Genomic DNA, 18407 nt, shown 5'->3' on the forward strand with positions numbered 1-18407 from the left:
GTGATTGGAAAGGCCAAAATGGCCTATGGGTTCAAGTTTTCAATGGGCCATTTTCAGATTTAATGGGTCATCAACATATTTTGAATGACCATTTTCAATAAATAGCAAATGTGCAGTGGAACATAATTGTTTTAATTGAAACTCTGAGCCATGATCATGATATTTTCCACCGCTCTTAAAAATGTTTCTGCTTTGTTTCAATGTCCCCTTCTCAACAGTATCATTGCTTTTATCGGCATTGGTATTTGAAGACGGTCTCTCGTTTTTGTTGTTGTGTTTTTTTCATTATTTGTCGTTTGTTTTTTTCACTTTCGGTTGTTTCTATATCTGTCCTTGGACTTCCGAAACTTAAACGCTAAAGTATAAGTATGAGAAGACGTGATGAGATGTGGTGTAAGAGGAAATAGTTTATTGGTTATCTATTTTGATTTGTATTGCTTCAACCAATGAAATTTGGTGTATCAGAATACATAGGAATTAAAAATGAAAGTACAAAAAATAAGTAAGTCGTACCCAATTCATTCTAGAGAAGAAAAAAACTTAAGTTACAATCGATAATGAATGCGCACTTTGGTTCATGGATTAGATAATTTAATGCGCCAATTTTCACCGAATGGGAGCAGGGCGCATGACTTTCCCAATCACTGCTTATTTGTATAAATTTGTTACAATAATTACAGGTTTTTTAAGATTAATGACTAGTTTTTTGAATAGAAAAGTTAATTCAAATGCACATATGTTGACTATAGAAAACTGACAAGTGTTCTGCAGTGTGTGATTCATCCATGACTCTTGTTTGAAGTACATATATGAATTCATTTTCCAGTCATGTTATAACTGTGTGTTGCTCTAGACACCCAAGAGTCTGTAGTTAATGCAATGAAACTTGTCTGCTTTAAACTTTCTGATACTGTACACTTGGTGTCCTCATACAACTTTGGTATAACTTTTTCAGAGAAATGCATTCTACATGGAATTTCATATCTTGGTTCAAGCTCGCGCACCATGTTCACAAATCCAGGGTTTTGTACGATGGAAAACGGCCGCATATCTTTTGCGATGAAAACGCCAATAGCCCTAGTTATACAAACGTGTTTTGTTGATGTGCGAGTAAACTTTTTGCTCAGAGCCGACAGAGCGAATGCTTCCTGTAGTCTCAGTTGCCATGAACTCGTTAGTGTTCTAGAACTACTATTCCCAGACGTGGTCTCTGGTTTTAACTTTCTATCCGTGGAATTAGAAAGAACATTTGATTTGTCACTTTTAGCATGTTTAGTAAATAATAATAATGATAATGTGCGGCATTTATATAGCGCATTATATAATTTGTAAATACTCTAAGCGCTTTAACAATGTAAAATGTAAAACATGATAAGATTAATCAGAGCATAAAATATAACATCCAAATATAATAAAACACATTTAAACATTACGAGTTCATGTGACAAACCAGCCTTTACTTTAAAAAAGAATATATTACAAAATATGGTTTTAAGATTTCCTAAAAAGATATGTTTTGAGGTTTGTCTTAAAACTTAAAACTCAACACGGGAATAAACTGGAAGCCAGTGCAAGGACACAAGCACCGGTGATATATGGTCATGCTTCCTGACCTTGGCACTTAGGTAGTACTCACTTCCACTCCCATGCTTTCGATAAAGATGTTTAGTCATAGACGACGTTAAACCAATGGCACATTTTAGATTCGTTTGACATATTTTGCATACCGTCACCATCCATCTTTAGACAGAAAATCAAAATACTCCAACACTTTGAATTTTGATGCCATATTGTTTAATAGAGATTCTATTGTAAAAACCAGACCCTAACCAAAATCCAGAAAAATGGAACCGAACCCGACCTGAACAAAACGACCCACAGTGTTCGGTTATTTCGGGTACCTGTTGCAGCCCTATCGCTTTTCTTAAACTTGCACTCGGAAGCATACAAACACCGACACGAATGACCGATTTCAACAACCGTTTCTATCCGGATTTTTCTTTTTACAATCTTTTATGATCGATATAATTGGTATTAACACTAGAGTTAAGCAATTATCAGGTTGGGAACACTTACCCTACAGCAAGATATTCTCGCAAAAACATGATTATCACTCTCTAGCGAGAGTAAATATATCTCATGCAACCGAGGAAAAACACCCACAGAGTACATCTTTTTGTGTTTCACGTTAAAAGAAGAAAAAGTGCTAAAATGTCTGATACTTCTGCAAATATATTAATCAAAACAAAAACACTCACGATGTGCATTGGATTTCAGACTGCTTTCCTCTAACACAGCAATGTTGATATGCAATTTTTTGACAGTGTTGTAATTTTATAGAGACAATTCGTGTCATGCTGAGTGTGTATTGGACTTATTCAGCATTGCACAGAATTTGCCATTATTTTCAATAAAGACACCAAAACACTTGTTTTTGGTAATGTTTATTTTCTCGCCAAAGGGGGATAATCGTGTTTAGCAAGAAGATCTTGCCATAGGGGAAGTGTTCCCAACCTGATTATTACTGGTATATTGCAATATTTCCACTGACTGTAATATATTGCGTTATGAAAACTGGAGACCCGTATATTGTAATATTCGACTATATGAAACACACAGAACGAAAACATTCTCTCATTCCAGTTACTTAGTATGTTGTTTAATTTGCAAAATAGCATTGATTATCTCGTTTTTTTAATATGGGAAACCGATATAGATTGCTTTTAAATGTGGAACGTTTATGAGACGGAAGGGATTTTAGTGAAGCTTTAAAATTTAAAAATGATAAAGTATAAAGCCCTATATTAAAACTTGAATGAATACATAATTTTAAATACGTTTCTCTTTTTAAATACATATATACACAAATTTTTTTCTTGCACTATTCCAGAATTAGATGTTTGCATTTTCAACATTTAGATGATAAACATCCAGTTTAACTATGGACGCCGAAGAAGAAGTTGTAAGATTAATTTTTGCTTTTTTTGTTTTGTTTATTTTTTTGTTGTTTTTGTGTTTGGTTTTACTGAGCAAGTACTCAATAGTGATTTTGAACTTTTTGAGTCGCAAGGGTCATGATGAGCCCTCTGTGAGTCAAAAGGTTTTTTTTTTAGGGTCACACTTAATTTTTAAAAAAATTTTAAAGGGAAAGGCAACCCTAACCACATATTTGCTTTTATGAATAAAGTATTACTTACTGATATCGTAATTGACAGTCTTTAACAACAAAAATCCTTGATTAACAATTAAATCAATATTATTATATCATGTATTTTAAATTACCCGCAGCTAAGAGAGTGGCCATTGAAGTTTAATTTATGACGTCACACCGTCTATTCCGGTTTATTTCATCAGCAGCACTGTAAACATGACAAGTCACGAACAGTTAAGTTTGGAACTGTATAGATTTGAGCCCGTTCTTTCGCAAGAAAAATTTGAGAAAAGATGTTCGGTCGAGTTGTAAACAAGACAGGCAGTAAATGTTCTTCATACAAATGTCTTGAACCTCAACTTGTCATTACGCAAATGATGGATCCACAGTTTATGTAGTCTTTTCTTTCTAATGACTTGGTTGAGTCGGGAATTTCAAGAAAAAAAAACACCCTTTATTCACATTTCCCCTATGCATTAGTGTAATTAACTGCTTACCAGGAAGGCATTAACCTATTTATTTTCGTAAAATCTACCACATGCACAACTTTGATGATCTCACAGGTGCGTGGTCTCTTTGTCACACATATACATATCTGATCAATGTTAGAAGATATATAGCTGCAATAATGTAGCCCTCTCTGATTTTTTTTTTTTTTTTTTTTTTTTTTTTTTTAGGGAGAGGGCTACAACTCCTTAGGATCTCCGTAATGGTGCAAATGCGGGAGTGATTCACTCCCGCAACATTTGCGCTCATTCTAAACATTTCCTGACTTTCTTTACGTAAATAAAATGATATTCTATGTTTCTTAGTCAATATATAAATTTACAACCTGCAACTTTAGATTTGTGAGGCTCTATTCTACCGTTTTCAACAATTTCGATAAATTCCAATTTCTCGATTCATATTTGTGCGCCATGTTTGATGTACTGAAGTTTCAACTTCCGGTTGTCAAGTCATTTGCATATGCCATATAAGGTAGTATTTACATCAATGGACAAGTATGGAGGCGAAAGCTATTTCGTCGGTATTGAAAAGGTTTGAATTTAATATCAAGTTAAAAACCGAACAGCAGAGTGTAAATTCTTTCTGCAACAATATGATTTTCCTTTCTTTGTCGAAGTGGCTCGAGTAACTACATTTTCGCGCAGATTGTCAATGTTTAGGCTTTTCATTAGATCCACCTACGAGATCTCGCGATAACAAGCATGGCGGAGCAGACGAAGAATTTTGCATGCTGTACATTATATTTAATGAAAAACACCTTTGTTAGACATGCCCGAGCACAAAGTTGGTACTCCTTTTGGTGTAAACAACATTTGGGACTAATACACTGAGTTTATTGTCGGTTATTCATAAAATTATTTTGCACCATTACGGAGATCCTATGGAATTGTAGCCCTATCCCGAAAACGTCAGAATAAAAAAAAGTTGGATAGGGCTACATTATTGCAGCTAGAAGATATAGTCTATGTAATAAGGACCTTTTTGCGCATTTCGTGTTGCCGTTATCATTTACGTCGAGTCACAGGAGTGGGCAATTTTTTGTGAAGCTTATGCAGTAATTGTTGTTTACGTTGTAGACCTTTAATGATGAAACTGCGGACTCCTGTGATTTAGATTATGTGCATCCTAATCATCTATGGGTTTTGTTTTCTAGATTTGTCAGTCGGCGTTTTATTTAGTCCAGTGTAAATCTAAAATTGAACAACGTCGCCATGTTGAAACAAAACTAAAGACTAGTTCTCTGCCTAAATTCTTATGTACTTCCGGGAATGAACATTGAGCCCGATTGCAAAATGTGCACTAAGTCTTTTTCCCCCTGCGTCATGGTGACCCTTTGGGTGATAATGGGGGGGGGGGGGTAAAAATATTTTTTATGCGTAAATTGCACAAAAATTTGAAATGGAAACACTGCTCAATAAAATTATTTCAAGAGTTAACTTGAAGTTTTTATTTGATAATTGTTTTTAAAAATCTGGTTATTTAAATGGAATTTGAAAAAGACAATATATTGCGATATATCACAATATTTGAATTAGATATTGCAATATATCGCAATATCATTTTTACTGGCAATACCGAACCCTACTTAATAGTTATTCAATGGAGGTCTTTATGTCTTTATCATTATGTTGAAGGACAAAAAGGGCAGTACTGCAATGATAGCGGAACAGAGAAAAGGAGTGGTGATCCAGGATAAGGGAGAGCAGCACAAGCCACGTAAACTGAAACAGCGCCAACACAAGCCAGAGCTGGTCAGTGCAGAAATATCATATGGATCATACTGTACATCTGAAAAGAAACATACACGGCTGGATTTGGTCCCTGATTAAACTCTACTATTTATATAAATTATGGTCTCCGGGAGTAGGATGGGGCCCCATTAGGGGATCAAAGTTTACTTTGGGAGTACGGAAAATCTTTAAAAATCTTCTTCACAAGAACCTTTATGCCAGAAAATTTCAAATTCAAGTATGCTAAAATTATGACCCCAGGGGTAATGTGGGGCCACTACAGGGGATTTAAGTTTTAGATGTGAATATATAGAATATATCTTTAAAGATTTTCTTCTGAAAAACCATTGGGCCAGAAAGGTTCAAATTTACCTGAAAGCTTCCTGACATTGATAATCACAAAAATGCAAAATTAGGGTGGTGTCATTTAAATATCTTCTTATCAAGAAACCACTGGGCCAGAAGAGCTGAAATTCATTTGAAAGCTTCTTGTCATAGTGCAGATTCAGGTTTTTTTTAAAACCATGGCCCCCGGGGGTAGGATGGGGTCACAATAGGGGATCAAAGTTTTACATACAGATGTATAGGGAAAATCTTTAAAAATCTTCTTCTCAAGAACCACTGGGCCAGGAAAATGCAAATTTACATGAAAGCTTCCTGACATAGTGCAGATTCAAGTTTATCAAAATCATGACCCCCCCAGATGTAGGATGGGGCTACAATAGGGGATCAAAGTTTTACATTGAAATATATAGGGAAAATCTTTAAAAATCCTCTAAAGAACTACTGGACCAGAAAAGTTTATATTTACCCGGATTCCCACTGAATAAATGGAGTTATATTTCGTGAATGTGAGAAGTTTGAAGAACATATACAAAAGAGATAGTGATGGTGTACATATGTCTGAGCTCTGTGCGGAAATAATAAGGTATCGAATATATAGGAAGAACCTGATCAAAACAATGAGAAAGCATGATAATGATAAATAGTGCAATGGCATCTTTTAGATATCTGCTTACAGGTCTGAAAAACAGATAATTAAATTTTTGAGGCCTATTAGGCAAACTATGTACAGCTTGAAGTTGTGTCAGATGACTGTTAGCCGTAAATAGTTTTCAAACTTTTCAAATATGATATGTAAATTTTAGACAATGGAATAATACATTCATGTGTATAATTGTATATTTTAGGATGTGGCAAAAGAATTCAAAAAGTGCAAAGAAGAGGAAGCAACTCGTTTGGATCTAAGCAAATCCCAGGTACCATTTCATAACAGTGATAAGCTACATTGTGATCAGTGTTTTTTTGCCATGGGACCCATGGGTAAAGGGTCTACATGAGGCCTTCCTAGGCATAGTGTAGGCTCAAGAATTTCGGAGCTTTATTCATTTAGGTCTATGACAGTATCTGTGACGGCAATTTAATGATTGACTGTGATCATCAGCTATGTAGCTGAAATAAATGACCTACTCTCTCCTTCATATATTCTCTTTGAGTACAAATCGAGTCTGATGTATTCAAGCGAACTTAATTTTAGAAGAAGGTATCGAAACAAAGATTTAAGCAATGCATCAAACATTGAATTGAGCTTTTATATTTAACGGATCGATATTTTGGTGAATCTTTTCAGCCCTATTGAATGCTGTAATCATTCATGTAATATAATTTTTTTTTTCTTTTTGTAGATTACTGTGATACCAAATACAGTTAAAGATGTAAGTTGGGTGTATTTATATGTTCAAGTCAAGATTAACATCAGGGTTCAAAAAACATTATCACAACCACTAGTCAGAGTAAGGCCACATTAAATCTATTCTCTGGTTCTCAGACACCGCCGCCCCGCCCCAAAAATCGGCCGCTGACACGAGTTTATTGTCACCCCGGAAATAAATCAACGCCGCCCATATTTAATCCATCAAAATAAAATTCTTGTTTTGGTGCCAAAATCGTAAAGCGCCTTGCTGAATAAGACGTGCTGCTTAGTTGATGTAAACAATATGGCGACAGAAACAGTTCTTGTCAGCATTGAGATTATTTTAACTCAAAACAGATTGTTCCATGGACAATTAGACCGGTAGACTCGTCCTTGACAGTTGATACGCTTTGCAAGAAACTTCTGGGTGGTGAAATTAAAGAAATTGAAACCGTGAATGAATGAATTGATGAAGTACAACGTTTTCGTAGGTCGAAACAAAATGACTTTTTTTCCGGTCCCATCAAGTTCGAGATAACGAGGTTTGACTGTATGTGCATCATTATGAGCATTGGGTTTTCGTCTAAATTTGATCTATTGAATATGACAGGTTTTTGTTATAAAAATAATGACCTTTTATGAATAAGTGGATTAAAAATATTTTTATATAAAAAGGATAGATATGTACTTTGCATTTACATAAAATTTTGCTCCTACAATTGTTTTTGTCAACACACTTTTCATAGTCAAGTCACTAAATGCGGAGGTGAGATTTTTAAAAAGTAGGTCAAAACCATTCAACATTTCGACCTACATGAATGATAAATCAATTTAGGGAGCAAGCGCAAATAAGAAACTAACGAAAATTTTCGTTTTGAAAGCATTTTTTTCTGCTGAAGTCGTCAACTGACAGGCAACGAAATAACGGGGAAATACTCGCTGAATGCGAGTTAAAAATTGAAATTGCAAGTAAAAAATCACAAGTGATGGCAACTTTTTGTGAGTGAAAAAAACCCGATCTTTTTTCCGGATTTCCTCGGTTTATTGGCTGTACTTTGGCGTTTACAATAATTTTGTCTTGTGCATAGAAACGCTTTACAGAATGAATATACAAGTATTGGAAAAAGTAAACGTGGATCGAATAAATAACTAAGGCCAAAGTCATCTCAGTCAATGATGTCGAAGATGACCAACTTCAAGCCCACTTCGGACGTCTCAGTGACGTCTGATTTAAATAGCAAGCATGTTGATCCGTCCGTGTCTACATGAAACAACACATGACAGTGTTAGTGTCACCGTCTCACGCGGTGTACTTCTGTACTTTATAGTCAAACACTTCGAGCTCGCGGGGTATTTTTTTAACTAGAATTTTTTGGATGAAATTTCCAAAAGTTTTGAACATATAGTTTGAATTGGCGCAAACAGTCTTCAAGATTTCAATCCACATGATGTTGTAATTAGGTGGTGGATCTCTGGACAGTGAGTACACCGCACAAGTGTACTCTATGACCCTCACCATGCACCATGTATGTTGGCTGATAATTCATTAAATTTTAAATGAAACATTATTAAACAGGGCTCTGTTTTGAAATTGTAATATTTAGATGTCTCAAATACATTTTTTAGGTTTGTTGCTATGTTTTACATGAATCAGATGCTGTCGTATTATTAATTGAATATCTAAATAATTTTTTTTGTACTAAAAGTAACTGTGCCCATGCTGTTTAAGGCCCATAGGCTTCTTGTCTGTATTTCATAATGGGAAAAAATCACCTTCAGTTAATTTGTGTTGTCTTTTCAGTTGTCACAGTTGCAAGAATTTTATCTGTATGGGAATAAATTGGCCACTTTACCACCAGAGATTGGAGCCTTGACAAATTTGACAAAGTTAGGATTAAGTGAAAACTCCTTAACTACTTTACCAGACACTCTACAAAATCTCAAGCATCTCAGAGTGTTGGATTTGAGACACAACAGATTGAATGAGGTAGGATTTAGTTATAAGAACACAATATGTAAAAAATAGAATTTATGGAGGCCAGCATCAAATATATTAATTCTTTGACTAGTATTGGCGATCTGCTTTGATGTCAGTTTTGAAGTTATTAGAACTTAAATTAGTTTTTCTGATCAACTATTCACATTTTTAGCTCACAGGGATGAATGTCTGGAGATCTATTTCATGACTGTTGTCAATGTCTCACTTTAGGGTAAAAACTTTGACCTTCGCTATATCTTGAACCAAAGGGGATTGGGCTTTAATATTTCACATATGAATTCCCCATGACCTTTCTTTTTGTATCAAAACTTTTGACCCTGTGACCTTGGACTGACCTCCTATTCAAAAACTTTAACCTGGGCTATATGGTTTGATCCAAGGGGGATAGGGCTCTAGTTTTTAGCTCACCTGAGCCAAAGGCTCAAGTGAGCTTTTCTGATCAAAATTTGTCTGTTGTCTGTCGGCAGCAGCGTCAGCGTTGTAAACTTTTTGCATTTTTATCTTCTTCTCCATAACCACTGGGTCAATTTCAACCAAACTTGGCCAAAAGTATCCTTGGGTGAAGGGCTTTCAAGTTGGTTCAAATGAAGGGCCATGCCCCCTTCAAAGGGGAGATAATCACATAAATGCAAAGTTAGGGTAGGGTCATTTAAAAATCTTCTTAAGAACCAGTGGGCCAGAGGAGCTGACATTTACATAAAAGCTTCCTGACATAGTGCAGATACAAGTTTTTCAAATCATGGCCCCGGGAGTTGGATGGTGCCACAATAGGAGATCAAAGTTTTATATAGAAATATATAGGGAAAATCTTTAAAAATCTTCTTAAGAACCAATGGGCCAGAAGAGCTGAGATTTACATAAAAACTTCCTGACAAAGTGCAGATTCAAGTTTGTTCAAATCATGGCCACCGGGGGTAGGTTGGGGCCACAATAGGGGATCAAAGTTTTACATAAAAATATATAGGGAAAATCTTCAAAAATCTTCTTCTCAAGAACCAATGAGCCAGAAGAGCTGAGATTTACAAAAAAGCTTCCTGACAAAGTACAGATTCAAGTTTGTTCAAATCATGGCCCCTGGGGGTAGGTTGGGGCCACAATAGGGGATCAAAGTTTTACATAGGGAAAAAATAGAGAAAATCTTTAAAAATCTTCTCAAGAATCACTGAGCCAGAAGAGCTGAGATTTACATAAAAACTTCCTTACAAAGTGCAGATTCAATTTTGTTCAAAACATGGCCACTGGGGGTAGGTGGGGGCCACAATGGGGATCAGAGTTTTACATAGAAATTTATAGGGAAAATCTTTAAAAATCTTTTTCTCCATAACCAATGGGCCAGAAGAGCTGAGATTTACATGAAAGCTTCCTGACATAGTGCAGATTCAAGTTTGTTCAAATCATAGCCCCCGGGGTTAGTTTGGGGCCACAATAGGGGATCAAAGTTTTACATGGGAATAAATAAAGAAAATCTTTAAAAATCTTCTTCTCAAGAACCAATGAGCCAGAAGAGCTGAGATTTACAAAAAAGCTTCCTGACAAAGTGCAGATTCAAGTTTGTTCAAATCATGGCCCCTGGGGGTAGATTGGGGCCACAATAGGGGATCAAAGTTTTACATACAAATATATAGGGAAAATCTTTAAAAATCTTCTTTCTCAAGAACCACTGAGCCAGAAGAGCTGAGGTTTACATAAAAGCTTCCTGACATAGTGCAGATTCAAGTTTGTTCAAAACATGGCCTCCGGGGAGAAGTTGGGGCCACAATAGGGACCAAGGTTTTACATGCAGATATATATATGGAAAGTCTTCAGATAAGTGCCAAGGGGACTCAGGTGAGCGATGTGGCCCATGGGCCTCTTGTTTTCATTTATATAGATTCCTCATGACCAGGCCATTTACTTAGTTCCAAGACTTTTGACCTAGTTACAATGGACTTTGACCTACTTTTCAAAAACTTTAACCTTGGGTATATTTTTTTAACCAAGAGGTAAGTGTAAGTCTAGAGTCTCACTTCTCGGGAAGCTATTGTTGTTTTCTGACAGCTCTTGATGACTTCTTCTCAAGAGCCATTTGCCCAATTTCACATGAAATACCATCTGGTGAAGGAATACCTAGGAATTGGCCAAGGGACATGCTGATACCTTAGGGGAGATAAGTGGAAAATTGTGATGATATGGTGGTTGGTTGGAAAATCTCAAGAACCACTGGACCAGAAAAGTTAAAACTTCAATGAAAGCTTCCATGTTTAATGTAGATTCAAGATGGTACAAATCATGCTTCTGGAGTCTGGATGTGGCCACAATAGGGGGTTTAAAGTAGGCCGTAATTAGATCGATCCTATGAAGCACATGCACCAAGAGTTGGCCAAATAGTGATTTTATCTATACATTTGTGGGATTTGGCTACAAGTCCTGTGTAAGAAAGAAATTTCGGGTTATGCTGATTGTAGAAGAAAAGTACATTGACGATGAATGATTTTCTTTCCAGATTCCGGAGGTGGTCTATAATTTGAGATCTTTAACAACGCTTTTTCTTCGATTTAATCGAATAAAGCATGTGGATGAAGCCATTAGAAATTTAACAGTAAGTATTTATTAAAGAACTTAGGGTTTTAAGTTCAGTTTGCATTTCAGCTGGATTGATACACCATGACCTACTTTAGAGGTAAAAGAAGGTCAAACAGTTTTCCAGTTTTTTCCATTATGAATACAGGTATTACCCTGGAAATTTGTCACATCCTCCCTCTCAGAGAAATACATAATCAGTTTACATTTCAACTTGATTCAGATTGGTGCTCCGTGACCTACTTTAAGCTAGAAGTAGGTCAAATAGTTTTTTGGACTTTTTCTCATCATGGATATAAATATTACACTGAAAGTCTAACAGGCATATGTTGTACCGTTTGCTTGTTTGAAATGGGAGATTAATAACAAAGAGTGCAAATATGGTGGCAAGTTTTAAAAATCTTTTTTCAAGAACCAGTGGACCAGAAAAATGTGTGTGAAAGTTTCCTTAATGAGTCGAGATTCAAAATTGTTGAAATCTTGGCCCCTGAGGGTATGGTGGGGCCACAGTTAGGGATCAAAGTATAACATGGAGATATATAGGAAATATCTTGAAAACTCTTTTCATCAATAACAGCAGGGCTATCATTATTCAAATCAGTATGGAAGGATCCTTAGGTAGTGTAAATTGAAGTTTGTTCAAATCATGATGCTGGTTGGTAGGGTTGGTCCACAATTGTGGAACAAAGTTTTATATGGGAATAGATAGAGAAAAATCTTCGAGGGAGCATAGTCAATGTTGTGTCTATCCATCTGTTCTAGCTCATTTATCCCCTAAACCCCTTCATCAGAAATTGATATAATTGATCATAAATGTTCCTTAAGACAAGGACTTTTGGACCAAGGTCTTTCAAGGTCATTTTGTATATGTCAGGGTCACTCAGAACATATACCTTACACATGAAAAAAAAACCCAACTCATTTCAACAATTATTCAACAGTCATTGATCGTTGTGCAAATGACTTTTGGACAAAGATCTCTCAATGTCATTTTGAAAAGTCAAGGTCACTCATAACATGGCTTGTATATAAAAATAGGCATTTTTGAAAGGTCAATGTCACTCAAAACATGGTTTGGACATGAAAAAAGGGCCTGGATTTCAACATTTTTTCTTTTAGTAGCCTGTGATCATAAGTTTGAGCACTAAACATTTGCTTTACAAGTAGAAGCATCATATGAAGTAGTTTATTGGTTACATGCATTTTTGGGAGCATCCATCAATTTTACTGATATTCTTACTTATATTTTTTGTAATTAACAGAGATATTCACTTTTTATCTCACTTGCCCTTCTGGCAATTTAACTCAAACTTTCACTTGTCTGAATGAAAAACTTTGTTGTCTGAAATAATTTTACTCTAATACACCTTTCAACCAATAATTTTTCTCAACATTGCCTTACATTTCAAAATCATCACTTCTGTAAATGTTATTCCGAGAGACGGTTGTGAAGCCGCCATTTTCTCACAAACATGACTAAGATAAGTTGTACTTCATATACTTATGTTATTAGGAATGACTTGCCGATAGGATAAGACATGTTACAATCCACTAGAAAGGGGCTTTAAAAAATCGATGATTCTGTAAAGAAAACAAAAAATTTGGAGCTACACTATATACTAATACTTAATATCTATAAACCTTAACACAATCAAAATAATCACATTTCCTACTGAAATTTTCACTTGCCTCGGGCAATCGTACAACCGTTAATGTCGATCCCTGATTAATCACATGTAGTAAGTTTTGCACTGCTGTATTATAAAGTCTTGGTCAATCAATTTACTCCATGAAGTGACTGTAACTCTATAGTCGGCCTTCCCCAGGGGGAAGTCTTGCTCTAGAGCAATTACAGGGGAACTCCCACTCTGGAGTGGCATTTCCCCAGGAGAAGTCTCATTATGGGGTGTGTCCCAGTGTGTTCTAATGGTATCCAATAGTCTTGTTTTGAAATTCCATTGAAACCTTTCAAACTTTGATTTCCTAAGTTCATAACATTTGGAACAAGGATTGAAAATGCAGTTCACTTCTGAATTTGTATCATTTGTAGCTCTTGATTACTATTTGATATTTAAAAAAATTTCTTTGTAGAAACTTACTATATTTAGCTTGCGAGAAAATAAGATTTCTAAATTGCCACAAGGAATTGGTCAACTGGTGAATTTGCTCACGTTCGACATTTCCCACAATCACCTGGAACACTTACCAGAAGGTTAGAGAATAGAAACAAGTGTATTCATTAGATTTGATCAGGTTAAAATTTTTATTTGTTCACTTGTAGAATTTTCCAGATCATGATCATTGCATTTTTTTTGGAAGAAAAAGATTAACTATTTCCTCATACCCAGTAATAGTTTTCAGAAAACATGTATCTCTTGATTTGACAAATATCTAATATGAAATTATCTGATTACTTTTTTAGAAATTGGAAACTGTGTGATGCTTAATTCCTTAGATCTTCAGCACAATGAACTTTTGGACATACCAGAATCTATTGGAAACCTCAAGTCCCTGTCCAGACTTGGTCTGAGGTATGAGGGGAAACAACATTGACATTAGGATACAATGCATTCATTGCTTTTAAAGGGACTGGTTCACGATTTTTGAACAAAATATTTTTAATTTTTGATGTTAAACATTAAAAGTATAACTCATTTAATATTGACAACCAAAATGTTAACCTTCTGAATGCAAGAATAAAAGCAATATTCCACACTTAAATCTTTGTTTTGTAAACAAAGACTCGAGTCTTTTTATGTATATAAACAACATGGTGAAATATTGAATTTGTTATATATAGCATCTTAATTCTGCATAGTCACAAAATCTAACTTTTAGATGACACATTTTACACAAAGAATACTTGAAATGTGAAAGATATAATAAGCTTAGATCGATATCCATTTCTTTTGAAAATTTCGTAAACAATAACATACCGCAATCTTTGTGTACAAACAAATAATGAATTCTCTAAAATGAGCTTCTGTGATAATGTATAACCTTAATTTTTATGTGAAACATTTTAAACATGTTAAATAGTAGATTTGGATCATTAAAAGTGAAAAAGAAAATTTTGGGGAAAATCGTGAATCAGTCCCTTTAAGGGACTGATTCATGATTTTCCCCAAAATTTTGTTTTTCAGTTTTAATTATCAAAATCTACTGTCTATTGTGTTTGAAATATTTCACATGAAAATTAAGGTTATATATTATCACAGAAGCTAATTTTAGAGAGTTTATTATTTGTTTTGTAAACAAAGATTGCGGTATGCTATTGTTTACAAAATTTTCAAAAGAAATGGATATCGATCTAAGTTTATTATACCTTTCACATTTCAAGCATTTTTGGGGTAAAATGTGTCATCTAAAAGTTAAAATTTGTGACTATGCAAAATTAAGAGGCATTATATAAGAGTCTTTTTATGTATACAAACAAGCAAGTGAAATATTGATTTTGTAATATAGAGCATCTTAATTTTGCGTAGTAACAAATTTTAACTTTTAGATGACACATTTTACCCCCAAAATACTTGAAATGTGAAAGATATAATAAACTTTGATCGATATTCATTTCTGTTGAAAATTTCGTAAACAATAACATACCGCAATCTTTGTTTACATAACAAATGATAAACTCTCTAAAATGAGTTTCTGTGATAATGTATAACCTTAATTTTTATGTGAAATCTTTTAAACACATTAGACAGTAGATTTTGATAATAAAAAGTGAAAAAGAAAATTTTGGGGGAAATCGTGAATCAGTCCCTTTAAATGAGTTATATTTTTAATGTTTAACATCAAAAATGGAAAATATTTTTATCAAAAATCGTGAACCAGTCCCTTTAAAACCTGCTTCAAGGATCAAAATTAACTCTTTTTACTACTAGCAAATTTTAGCTAGTGGATTCTTCTCCAACTTGCAAAATTGAGCTTTTCGTAGCATTTTTTACAGGAATTTAAGAAAATAAGCATGCCTGTATATCAAAATATATGAAAATAAAGTGCAATAATAAAAATAAGATTGAGAGGTCTTTCATTAAACATTTAATGAATTATCAGACAACATATCATTGATGGGAGGGTCGATACAGAACATTTGTGTGGCATACTCACTGACCAAAAAGTTTCATATTATACCCCCTGCAACAAGTTGTGGGGGGGTATATTGGAATCGGGTTGTCCGTCTGTGTGTCCATCCGTCTGTAGACGCAATGGTTTCCGGGCTCTAAAGTATTATCCTTTCCACCTACCGTCACCATATCATATATATGGACTACCCATGGGATGAAGATGTTCCCTATCGATTATGAGGTCCAAAGGTCAAGTGCACTGGACATCGAAGTAGCAATATGGTTTCTGGGCTCTAAAGCGTTATCCTTTCCACCTACAGTCACCATATCATACATATGGACTACCCATGGGATGAAGATGTTCCCTATCGATTTTGGGGTCAAAAGGTCAAGCACTGGACATCGAAGTAGCAATATGGTTTCTGGGCTCTAAAGCGTTATCCTTTCCACCTACAGTTACCATATCATACATATGGACTACCCATGGGATGAAGATGTTCCCTATCGATTTTGGGGTCAAAAGGTCAAAGGTCACGTGCACTGGACATCAAAGTAGCAATATGGTTTCCATTTAAATTCTTTAACGGCTTTTTTCATCGCATGGAGATGCTGTGTTCCTAGATAATCCATTTCTCCCTTCAAACGAGAATACCCAAGGTTTGTCATGCCATTTGTTTTTTACACTCAGAAAAGAGGTAGTTTATACCTATTACCAACACCCTTTGGGAGATTGGGGTAAGCGGGGGGTATTCTTAGTGAGCATTGCTCACAGTACCTCTTGTTTAATTTTCTTTGATGTTTTAAATATATGCATGTTGTTGAACTTGGTCAAAATTGGGAAATGTTTTGCACACAGAACTCTTCTGTTTCTTTATTTACCTCCTGTCACAGTTTTAAGCTAAGACCCTTTATTCACACGATGCGAAGAAAGTATGTCACAGCCGATGGCTGATATTACCTGAAGCAAAGTTCTACAAATTATGGCTTAAGAAAAACACCTTATGAAGCATTTTCTTGAGCTTATTATGTATCATTTGTGGTGCTCTTGTTGAACATCATATATTACACAAACAAGTAAGGGGTAAATGGCTTTCAGACAAAGGTCATAGTAATAGTAATAGGCAAATGACTTTGTAAAGGTCACTCAACATATAATTTTTAAGTTAAAAAATAAACCATCATATCAACAATATTTCAATAGGTATTGATCATTGTATCATTCATCATATGAAGTAGTTCATTGGTTAGATGCAGTTAAGGGAGCATCCATAAGTTTTACTGATATTCTTGTCGGGTTATATCTCTGAGAATGGGTAAATAAACTGAAATACTCGTACCAGCTTTTATTCCCTCACAATTCATTGTGAGAGGGGATATGGTATCGGGACTATTTTTATAGATACTTGACAGGTCACACTTTTTGCTCAGTTGGATTTGATACTTCACATGTAGCATTGTTATCAAGAGAGGAAGAACTTCTTGATTTTGGGGTCCAAAGGTCAAGGTCATTCAGGACTTCTTAGAAAAAGCTTGCATTGACAGATTGCCTACATTATGAGGGCTGCCCGGATTTGCAGAGCTTTTGTTGTTAGCTAGTTCACAAACTTTCTGGAGAAGCTTTACATGTGTCGGTCTGTATGCTCTTTGTTTTAGGTATAACAGGTTAACAAGCATCCCAAAAAGTCTGGCTAACTGTGTCATCATGGAAGAGTTTAACGTGGAAGGAAACAACATAGGACAACTTCCGGTTTGGAAATAAAATATGAATTTTGAAATCAGAATTTTTTAGAAACAAAATGATAAACATTGAATTGTGAAATCCTAGTTCAAGAATTGTAAAATCCTGACTACTGATGTGATGTTTGTTTTAGGAGGGTTTGCTGTCTAGTCTGACCGGTCTTCGATACATCACACTCTCCCGGAATGCATTTCAGTCATACCCAAGTGGAGGACCAGCACAGTTCTGTTCTGTTTATGTAAGCCTTTATATTGTAAGACAGTATCCAACCCTGTACCAAGATTCTTTGTGTTGGACAAGTTGGGCATGTATCCCATTGAATCTGTGATATGATGTAATACTTATAAACAGTTCTTCTAGTTGCTGAGTCTTTCTCAGTGAATAAGATGATGTTGACAAAAACCAAAAAATGTAGTAATATCACAGCTAAGCATGAGTACATTTAAGATTATTTACATTTCCATTCTTTTTGCCTTCAATATATTTACAAACTGAAATGATAGCCTTTTCCTCATGAATGTGATGCATTGTGAACGAAGTGTGTATGAATCTGATAGATATAATACATCTATTTTAACAGCTGGGAAATCAAGACAAATGAAAATAAAATGTAAATATGAAAAATAATTTTTATTATTGAAAATACATGAGGACATGAACAGCAACACTCATGCCAGCACACTTTTCGTGAAGCATGTTATGAAGTATACTGGTGTGAAAGCATCATAGTTCATATCCTTTTATGATTCCAATGTTATTTATTACAGTTGTTTTGATTGGACAAAAATAAAGATGAACGAGAAATTACATACCAATAAATCTGAAAATGCGATGCAATAGTTTATTCCTGAAAACATAACGTAATGTACGGATACTCAGCAAGGACACTATTTAAATTTTTAATTTTTTAATACAGGGACCAAATTGGAATTATAAGAATTAAACATTCTTTTTGAAGAA

At 34.9% G+C, this 18407-nt stretch overlaps 1 protein-coding gene across 4 annotated transcripts in view; it reads left to right on the forward strand.

Annotated features, from left to right (window-relative positions):
• Positions 1-18407, forward strand: part of LOC125645588 (leucine-rich repeat protein SHOC-2-like) — a 42030-nt gene that overhangs the window by 3020 nt on the left and 20603 nt on the right. For all 4 annotated transcript variants that reach the window (XM_056141009.1, XM_056141008.1, XM_048871180.2 and 1 more), the window contains 9 exons: positions 5293-5409; positions 6579-6647; positions 7074-7103; positions 8883-9068; positions 11563-11658; positions 13731-13851; positions 14062-14170; positions 17363-17456; positions 17581-17685. In XM_056141009.1, the coding sequence (XP_055996984.1) occupies positions 5293-5409; positions 6579-6647; positions 7074-7103; positions 8883-9068; positions 11563-11658; positions 13731-13851; positions 14062-14170; positions 17363-17456; positions 17581-17685 (927 nt within the window). The remainder of the gene's footprint in view (positions 1-5292; positions 5410-6578; positions 6648-7073; positions 7104-8882; positions 9069-11562; positions 11659-13730; positions 13852-14061; positions 14171-17362; positions 17457-17580; positions 17686-18407) is intronic.

Source organism: Ostrea edulis, chromosome 6 (genome assembly GCF_947568905.1).
Source record: "Ostrea edulis chromosome 6, xbOstEdul1.1, whole genome shotgun sequence".
NCBI classification, from domain to species: Eukaryota; Metazoa; Mollusca; class Bivalvia; order Ostreida; family Ostreidae; genus Ostrea; species Ostrea edulis.